Here is a 10,481-nt window from a genome sequence, read left to right as displayed (position 1 = left end):
CATGTGGAGGCTATTGGAACTTGCATTTAATTCTGAATAATGGTTTTGTTTTGAAATTAGAAAGGACCTTTTATGTACCAAGTTTCTCACGAAACTTGATTTCAGTTTCTAGACTTGTACCTTTTGGATATTCCTTTCATGTTAAAGACACGTCATTTGAATTATTTTATAATTCGGAACGTGTGGGGAATGGTATATTGTCTGATGGTCTTTATGGTATTAATTTACAAAATGAATCCATTTATAGTTCAATGCATGTTCAAATTGGCATTAAGCGGTGTAATATTAACTAAAATTCTTCTATGTTATGGCATCGGAGATTAGAACATATCTCTATAGAGAGAATTAAAAGGCTAGTAAAATATGGGGTACTTAATACTCTAGATTTTGCTGACTTTGAAACTTGTGTTGACTGCATTAAGGGAAAGCAGACCAATGTTTCCAAGAAGGGTGCTAATAGAAGTTCAAGCATATTAGAAATAATTCATACATATGTTGTCCAGGTATGGATGCACATGGTCAGAAATATTTTATCACCTTCATAGATGATTACTCACGATATATGAATATTTATTTGCTTCATAATAAAAATGAAGCATTGGATGCCTTCAAAGCCTTTAAGGTAGAAGTTGAGAACCAATGTGGAAAGCAAATAAAAATTGTGAGATTTGATCGGGGTGGTGAATACTATGGTAGATACACTGAAAATGGACAAGCACCTGGTCCATATGCTAAGTTTCTTCAAGAACATGGGATTGTTGCCCAATATACCATGCCCGGTTCTCCGAACCAAAATGATGTTGCAGAAAGAAGAAACCGAATTTTATTGGACATGGTGCAGAGTATGGTTAGAAACTCTAATCTTCCTAAATCCTTGTGGAATGAAGCACTAAAGACGGGTGTGTATATTCTCAATCGGGTTCCATCCAAGGCTGTCCCAAAGACACCTTTTGAATCATTTAAAGGTTGGAAACTGATTTTGCGACATATGCACGTTTAGGGATGTTCGTCTAAGGTTAGGATTTATAACCCACAAGAGAAGAAACTGGACCCGAGGACCATCAGTGGGTATTTCATTGGATATGCCGAAAGGTCTAAAGGTTATAGATTTTATTGTCCATCTCACACAACTAGGATTGTGGAGTCAAGAAATGCAAAGTTTCTTGAAGATCACTTGATTAGTGGGAGTGATTAAATCAGGAACATAGTTTCTGTGCATGATCATATAGAGTCCCAACCTTCAGTTTCGAGTGATAGATTGATTGTTGTTCACAATATCCCTCAAGTTCAAATGGATGTTGATCAACCACCAATCATTGAGATTCCACAAAATGTTGATATTCCAATAGATCAAATTGATCATCAAATTCATGAAAATGATGAGCAATTAGTTGAACAACATAATCCATAAGAAAATGTTGATCCAACATTAAGAAGGTCTACTAGGACAAGAAAATCAGCTATTTCTAGTGATTACATTGTGTATCTACAAGAATCTGACTATAACATTGGAGTTGAGAATGATCCTAAAAACTTTTCATAAGCCATGAGTTGCAAAGAGTCAAATTTGTGGTATGATGCCATGAAAGATGAGATGAATTCCATGAAAAACAACGGTGTTTGAGATCTTGTAGAGCTACCTAATGGGATGAAGGCCATTGGTTGGAAATGGGTATTTAAAACCAAAAGGGATTCATTAGGTAACATTAAGAGATACAAGGCTAGACTCGTTGCTAAGGGATTTACTCAAAAGGAGAGAATAGATTACATAGAGACTTTTTCTCCTGTATCTAAGAAGGATTTTCTCCGTGTCATCCTGGCATTGGTTGCATATTTTGACCTTGAGTTGCACCAAATGGATGTGAAAACAGTCTTTCTTAGTAGTGGAGGAGGAGGTTTATATAAAACAACCTGAAGGTTTCTTCTCTAATGATGGTGAGCACTTGGTTTGCAAGCTTAAGAAATCCATATATGGTTTGAAACAAGCATCCCATCAATGGTATCTTAAATTTCATGGGATAATTTCTTCATTTGGATTTGTTGAAAATCACATGGATCAATGTATATACCAGAAGGTTAGTGGGAGTAAAATTTGTTTTCTTATTTTATATGTGGATGACATTTTACTTGCTACCAATGTTAAAGTTTCTACATGAGGTGAAATAATTCCTCTCTAAAAATTTTGATATGAAGGATATGGGTGATGGATCTTGATGTCAATGAAATGGGTGATGCATCTTATGTCATTGACATCAAGATCCATAGAGATAGATCTCGAGGAGTTAATAGGTCTATCACAAGAAACCTATATATCAATAAAGTTTTAGAGAGATTTTGGATGAAAGATTGTTCATAGAGTATGGCTCCCATTGTGAAGGGTGATAAGTTTAATTTGAGCCAATTCCCTAAGAATAATTTGAGAGGGAACAAATGCTTAATATTCTATATGCTTCCACTGATGGAAGCCTAATGTATGATCAGGTTCGCACACGGCCTGACATTGCATTTGCAATCGGAATGTGAAACAGATATTAGAGTAATCCATATATGCGAACCAAAGACTACATGTTTATGTATATGTATATGCGAACTGAAATTTTAGAGGTCAAAGGTTACTCTAATTTAGAGATTGCGGATTGCGTTGACTTAAGAAAATAAGCATCCAGTTACATTTTCATGTTAGCCAGTGAAGTTTGTTTCTTGAAAAGCGCAAAGCAGACCTTGACCGTAACTTCCACAATGGAAGCTAAGTTCGTATTTTGTTAGTTTGTATTTTGTTTGAGACTACATCACATGGTGTATGAATGAAGAGTTTCATTTTGGGTTTAAAATTGTAAACTCAATTTTTAGACCACTAAAGATATACTGTGACAATTCAGCTGCGATTTTATGGCTAAGAATAACAAAAGTAGAAGTCGAATTAAGTATATCGACATTAAGTATTTAGCCGTAAGAGAGCGCATTAAGGATCAAATACTTATTATTGATCATATTAGTACTGAATTGATGATTGCCGATCCTTTGACTAAAGGCATGCCACCGTCAAAATTTAAGGACCGTGTAGAAAAATAGGACTTGGTTCCTATATTTGGTTTTCGTTGTAAGAACGATTTTTGGTTTATGAAACTCTATATGATATTTTCTCATGTTATAAGTTCTAAAGTGTACGTACAAAATTTGATTTTGAGAAATATCGTTGAAGTTTGGAACTTGAATAAACATAAATGTTATGAGTTTATTCATTAAGTTATATTTAAGTTTGGTTCCACCTTATAATTGTATACATTCAGTTTATTAATAAAACTTTTATATATTATGTTATTTTCTCATATTCATGCGCACTTTAGTTTTGAGAAAATATATTTCATTTTGGACCAAGAATAAACATATGGTTTATTCATTAAGTTTTATTGTTACCACATTAAGTATATACTTGAGCAATTAAATATGTTGTAATACATAGATGATAATACTCGCTTTTAGAGGAACTATCACTATGATTCACATGTTTGTTTCTTAAGGAAGGTACTTGTTGACTTATTTAGGCCAATTATTAGATCCTATGGACCAAGTGGGAGAATGTAATAATTTGTCGGTTTTACTTTATAAATTATTGTTAATAAAACCTCACTTTTAATGGTCCATAGGTTATGAAAGTTTTGATTGCTAATTAGTCATAAGATTAAAGACAATTAATTGGGTGGTAATGGCTTGTTTATTCTTGATGGTAGAATCAAGCATATATAATATAGTCTTTGGTCCCTAAGCTTGCTCTCATTCCATTATTCAGAAATATATACACCATCTATATAATTGAGAGTAAGAGCTTAGAAGACTCAAAGACTGTGCATTCACAACACTGTAACAATGGCTGGAGGTAATTGTTTAAGTTCCTATTTTCCGCATTTGGTTTATTGATCTTGTTGTTCTTTTGTTGTCAGGAACATAAGATCAATTGAATTAATCTTACATGAAATTCAAAATAACATTAACCCGTTCATACAATCCTATACGAGTAAATTCATCGGTCATTTTAATGACGCGCAAAATATTTTTTCATTAAAAAAAAGGTCACAAGGTTTAAAAAAGAGTTTAATTACTGTCATTGTCACGTAAAGTTATTTTACACAAACATCTAATAATGTATTGTCATATCATTTAATGAATGTGACACATCATATATTTTAAAACACATTACACGACGTTTCAATATATTATTAGATGCATAATTTTACACCGACAGTGTATATAAATAAAAATGGAATTATTTTATTTTATTTATTTGACACAAAAAATGGAATTATTTATTTACTAAAAAAAAAGAAAATATTTAAAAACAACTTATGATGTTTTTGGTGTTGAATGAGGTAATGTAAAATGACGTATTTGTATTAAATGAGACATTTCAAAAAATGAGGAATGAAAATAAAGTTTTTTGTTTTTTATAATGTTTTTGTTTTTTCAAGTTTTGAACTGTGTTTCTGTCCCGCTCGAGTGACCCTCTTCCTCTCACGCTCCTCTCTTCTTCTTCTTCTCATTATAAAAATCCATTCTTTCATTCTCTTTTTCAACTCTCTCTCTCTCTCTCTCTCTCTCTCTGGTTCTTCATAGGTTGATCTTTTACTCTAACATCACACTTATTTTTTCTACTCTTGTAGGATTAGGATTGTGTCTCATTTTCACATTCTATCCAATGTTTTTATTTTGTTGTTTAGATCTGAGATTGAGCTAGTATTTTGAGGATTATGTCTTGTTTTTTTTAATTTCTTTTTCATCTTTTCTTTTGTAGAAATGGGTGAAAATCAAACCAAGTTGATTTTGGGATTTTTTGTTTTGTTTTTGAAAAATCATGAAATGAAAATGCTTGATGATTATTTGTCAAATTATGAATTTTTAACGTGTTTGATTGGACTTTGGAGCTGAAAATTGTGGTTTTTTTTCTTCATAATTTATTTTGATATTTATCGATTGATTGATTATGATTTCGTTCATAAGAAGCTTGTTCTTTATTTACCTTATTTGATTTGATTTTCAGCTACTCAACAATTTTGTGACTTTTTGTAAGTCAAGAGAATCATGACATAAGGAATCAATTAAAAAACAAAAAATTAAACTTTTTTTTTGTCTTAATCCTCCGGTTTACTAGGAAGAGACCTGGTAATCTGGAGTTCGGCTGCTGGAACAGAGGGTTGTTTTGACCAGGATTCAAACTCGGGTTTTTCTTAAAATCAAAATTTGTTGATTGATTTAAAATAATAATATTGAAGAAGGAAAAGGAACACATTGTTGAAATGAAAAACAATGTTACATTATATAGTATTATACTAGAAACATTTTTGAGTTGTTTATTTGTTTTGTTTGTGTAACTTATGTTAATTTCTTGTTTTTAAAACAGGTATGATTGTATGATTTAGATTTGAAATCATATTGGGTTGCTCTTCTTCTTAAAGGCACAAGCTATGAATAAATCAAAGATTAGTACTTTGTGTGCCAAAGATGAAGAGCGTCCACTTAGAATCACTAGATCAAGAGCAAAGGTTTTGGAATCTTCATCCAAAAATGAAGGAAAAAATGTTCACATAGTAGAAAATTCCAAAAGGGTTGTTGTTTGTTCTGAGAATAAAACATGTGTTGTTGATGTTCCTAAGGTTGTTCCTCACCGTAAGAGAAGGGCAGCGTTTACTGATGTAACTAACATCACCACTAAACAACATGATAAACGTGTTAAACATGTTAAAGTTCAGGTAAAAATCCTTACTTTTTCATCAAATACATGTTTTAAATTATTTCAATGTTGCCATATAATTAGGAATGGAGAATTATTCTCATTTGTAAAAAACAAAACTTTTTTTTTTTGTTTCACAGAGATGTAAATTGATCTTGGTATAGTTATGGATTATCATTAGTGTCATACATGTCATAAAGTTTACCAATTGAACCATGGAAAAATTTCACTTCAAGACTATAAAACCGTGTAATTCTTGGTCAGACTTTACTTACCTCGCACGCGAACTCTGGATTACTGGGGGCTCTTCCCTTGGGAACCAGAGGGTTAACTCCAAAAAAAATGCTCTCAATTTTATGTAAATAGTAGAATCTCATGTTAGGTGATAGAACATTTTGACATCATGACCTAGTGGAAGATTTTTGTTGTTGCTATTGTCATTGTTAATGGTGGTTTGTTATACGTTTCATAGGCCAAAGGAGTTTACCAGAAGAAAAACACAAAGCTAACTTCAGATGTTACCGTCGAAGTTTCATCGGCACAAGAGGATGTCAAAGGGAAGTTAACTGAAGAATTGTCTGCCATAAAGATGGTAGAGTCAAATGATACTGTTGCTGCAGTAACTTTGGTTCAAGAACCAGATGAACATTGTATGTCCAACAACATAACAGAACATGTTATGACAAACACTTCACTTTCAATGGAAGGATCCGTGAATGCCGGTGAACTTTCAACCTCTCCTAGTCCAAACAAAGTTTTTTTTTTTCTCCTCAATAATCTCATATTTTAAGTTCACATAAGTACAATATTATAAGATTGCCTTTTTGGACCGGACCCCTTAATTACTGCCATGTTGTCTTGATTGGATTGTGCAGATATAAATATGATTTGTGAGAAGCTAGGAGCCTCAAATTACCTGACCATTGTGGACATTGATAAAGAGTTAAAGGATTCTGAAGTTTGGAGTGCTTATGCCCCAGATATATACAGCAAAGTTCGAGTCGCTGAGGTTTGTGAGTAATGCCTATTAAACAATTTCATGTTATACACCTCAACTGCTTCTGCTTTCTCCTTTGTCATAATCTTACTGCATTATTAAGAGAACATCCCAAAGTAATAATATTTTTGTGCTAAGAATAGAGCAGAATAATTAGGTTCACTACAAAAAACTTGACATAAGTTTTGTTGAAATCTCTCCAGCTTGAAAAGAGACCATCAACCAATTACATGGAGAAGTTGCAGCAAGATATTTCTCCAACCATGCGTGGAATTTTGATTGATTGGCTTGTGGAGGTTAGTCTCATGGCATTGACATCATCCACATTAGCTTTTCCTTTTTGTCGCCGTAATCTTATCAATGGATTCTCATCTTACTCATTTCAATCAAAACATAGTTGAATGATAGGATACATACAATGTGATGGATATCTAGAACGCGGTATCATGATCCTGCTAAAGGTTTCCTATTTCTTTTTCAGGTTACTGAGGAATATAAGTTGGTTCCTGACACTCTTTACCTTACTGTGAACCTCATCGATCGGTTTCTCTCAACAAGATTGATTCAGAAACACAGGCTCCAGTTGCTTGGTATTACTTGCATGTTCATTGCATCGTAAGTACCATTCTTTGTAATGATCCCTTAGCTCAAAGTTAGATTTCTTGATGCTTCTGCTTCTTTTTGAACTATGAATTAGGGATATTAAGGCTTTCAAAATGATAATGCAGATAATGTCAAACAATTTTCCATGCTCAAATAATTGTGGCGATGATAATTAATTTTCAAAATGCTACTTTTGTCTTAAACTTGTATTTTTTTATAATTTCACAGATTTCCCTGAATGCAATTTTGTTCTTTAGAAACTAAAGTTTCAACATCTACAAACGTGTAATAAAATTCTGATTTGGTGATCTGAATGCATTTGGTGATGCTGACAAGTGATTATCTGTTATCTAAGTAAGATATCATGTCTGTTCTTTCTGATATCATTCGGTCTAAGATGCACTTCTTTTCTTTCATGGCTTAAAGAAAGTACGAAGAGATCTGTGCTCCTCGAGTGGAAGAATTTTGTTTCATCACAGATAATACATACACAAAACAAGAGGTATAGTCTTTGATACAGTTGCAGCCTACACAATGAATGATTTATAGAACAAAAACACCTAATCATTGCAATTATGACAGGTAGTGAAAATGGAGAAAGAAGTTCTAAACCTTTTGCGTTTTCAGTTATGTGTTCCTACAACCAAAACATTTCTCAGGTATGTCATGTACTGTCTTTATTCATTCACATTTTGGTGGAAAATGCCACTTAAAACTTAATCAAACTATGTTGATCTTTTATTGTCTTTCAGGAGATTCATCCAAGCTGCACAATCTTCTTACAAGGTATTATAGTTATTATCCACTATCTAAGATTTAACTTAGCGCGTGTTTGGTTTCACAGTAGAGATAGCCAAAAGTGATTCCAGACGCATAAAATTGATTTTGACATGTTTGACTGATGCCAATTCTAATCGATTTTGCCTCTAGAATTGATTCTAATTAACTTGAAAGCTATGGTTTGTAGTTTATAAAGCGTATGTGATTTACAGTCACTTTTACGTGAATGTATCCAAACATAAACCATTTTACATTTATCTAAAATCAACTATACATAATCAATTCATTCAAAAGCAAATTTTGTTACCGCAAAATCAACGTATTAACTTTATGTTTTTATGCAGGATCCTCGTATTGAACTTGAATTCCTGGCAAATTATTTAGCAGAGCTTACTCTTGTTGACTACAGTTTCTTACAGTTTCTACCTTCTCATGTGGCTGCTTCTGCTGTATTCCTTGCCAGATGGACTCTCAACCACTCAGAACACCCTTGGGTATGAACTGTTGAATACCAATTTACCTTTGTTTACATGTAAATAAATATTTAGAGAGTCACATCACTCACATGGAATCTATATGCGCAGACTCCGACGCTGGAGTATCATACAAACTACAAAGCTTCTGAGCTAAAAACCGTTGTTATTGCATTGGAGGATCTGCAACTTAATACCAAAGGCTGTTCCCACCGTGCTATACGTGAGAAATATAAGCAAGAGAAGGTTAGTATAATAAACTTTGTCCTTTTTTAAGTTCACCAAAGTTTTAACTCCATCAGTCACACACCAAAACTAATATCTATATATGAGTGTAATTTGATCCACAGTAGCAAATGCACTCTTTGGTTTGAAACGTTGCTACTTTATAGACAAGTTGTGTAGAGGACAAAAAGTTGTCCCGTGGTTCAGTGGGGGACAAAAATTTGTCCAGTCCCTTGACCCCCTCAGTTTGTCTAGTCCCATAAATAGTTCTAAAATCAAATATAGTACAACTAAAGTTGTTCTGTTAAGTCCCTTATTTTTTAGCCGATCATGAAACACACATGAAATTCACCTAAAAAAGGATCCTTAGAGAGTATGTGTACCAATACTTCTCCACTTGTATTGTGCTGTGCCCTTTAGAGGAAACACCTTTTGCATATGATTAAAGTACATAAAACCGACAAACTAATATGCCTATCATGTCCTTATCTTTACTGAAATAATGTATGGACATTATTACATGAAATTGACATTTGCTTCATGTGACAGTTCAATTGTGTAGCAAAACTGTCTCCAAAACCAGTGCAATCACTGTTCCAGGTTCAAGTGTAATTATGCATTTCTAAGGACTCAAACATGACTTCAGAATTTCCAGTATAGAGAGGGTAGTGTTATCATCAATTGTGATATAGTTTACCCTTTACTCTTTTGTTACATAGTTGTAACATGTAACATGGTCTCAATCAATTTTTGGTTCGTCTAGATTTCTTTGTAACCTTGTAACAGTGAGTTGAAGTGTACTAAGATGAATTGAAATACTAGGGTAGAGTAAAATACTTCATTTTGAAATTGTCATATTATTATGTAACAAAGCCATGTGGCTGCTTTTGGAATTACATACAGTTTACTTTTATTTCTTTTCAGTCATGTACAACATTCATCTTAATTTGTAGCAATGAATTCTTAATGCAAACTTAACAAGGATTTTTAACTGAGTTGCAAAAAATTTGTCGTAGCTAGGTATTCAGATTTTGGTTATATTTATTATTAATATTCTATTCATTTTGGTTGGATAGCGGCGTAAGTTTGCAACCTATGCTCATCTCTAGGTCTTAGGTTCTAATTCTTTTGGTGTCACTTCATGTGTCATTACATACAAAGTTTTCCTCTACCTTCATTTGGCCCCTTGCAAGTGGACGGTGGGATTAGTCCTCTGAATTATTCGGTCATTTGGCCGGATTCTCAATTTTTCAAAAAAATAAAAATATATTCTATTAGTTATTGTATGTTATTATTTATGATTAGAGTTTGAAGGATTTTTATATATTTTTTGAGAATCAGTTTTAGCCACTATCATATCAAACCAAAATGACATTGACATATATATCCCTCAAATGAAACATATGTCAGAAATTTGAATAGGAATAGGAAAGCCTCAAAGGTTTTTTGGAAAAATAAACTTCCAAACACTGCCCAGCTAAACTTTTCATATCTGAAAAAAAAAAATTGGAAAAGCTGAGACATCCAAATAGAGTTGAAAAAGAGATTCCTGGTTCAAGTTCTAATTACTCTAAAAAATAATTGAAACAACAATTTCCAATTCAAATTTTTTTGGTTCTTTTTTTTTTTGAAACAAAATTTGTTTGGTTCTTGGGGAGCTTGAAACCTACAAAGGTGC

At 32.9% G+C, this 10,481-nt stretch overlaps 1 protein-coding gene across 1 annotated transcript; it reads left to right on the top strand.

Annotated features, from left to right (window-relative positions):
• The first annotated feature begins 4,455 nt into the window (after positions 1–4,455).
• Positions 4,456–9,726, top strand: LOC123899518 (cyclin-A2-2-like). Its single transcript, XM_045950669.1, has 12 exons — positions 4,456–4,611; positions 5,396–5,744; positions 6,198–6,447; positions 6,601–6,734; positions 6,926–7,018; positions 7,204–7,337; positions 7,752–7,827; positions 7,908–7,984; positions 8,078–8,111; positions 8,450–8,599; positions 8,690–8,824; positions 9,353–9,726. Exons 2-12 carry the CDS (start codon positions 5,460–5,462, stop codon positions 9,413–9,415), a joined length of 1,431 nt encoding a protein of 476 aa, XP_045806625.1. The 5' UTR covers positions 4,456–4,611; positions 5,396–5,459; the 3' UTR covers positions 9,416–9,726.
• The last annotated feature ends 755 nt before the right edge of the window (positions 9,727–10,481 follow it).

Source organism: Trifolium pratense, linkage group LG7, assembly GCF_020283565.1.
Source record: "Trifolium pratense cultivar HEN17-A07 linkage group LG7, ARS_RC_1.1, whole genome shotgun sequence".
NCBI classification, from domain to species: Eukaryota; Viridiplantae; Streptophyta; class Magnoliopsida; order Fabales; family Fabaceae; genus Trifolium; species Trifolium pratense.
The sequence above is the reverse complement of the archived record's forward strand: the minus strand, read 5'-3'. Positions and strand labels throughout refer to the sequence as shown.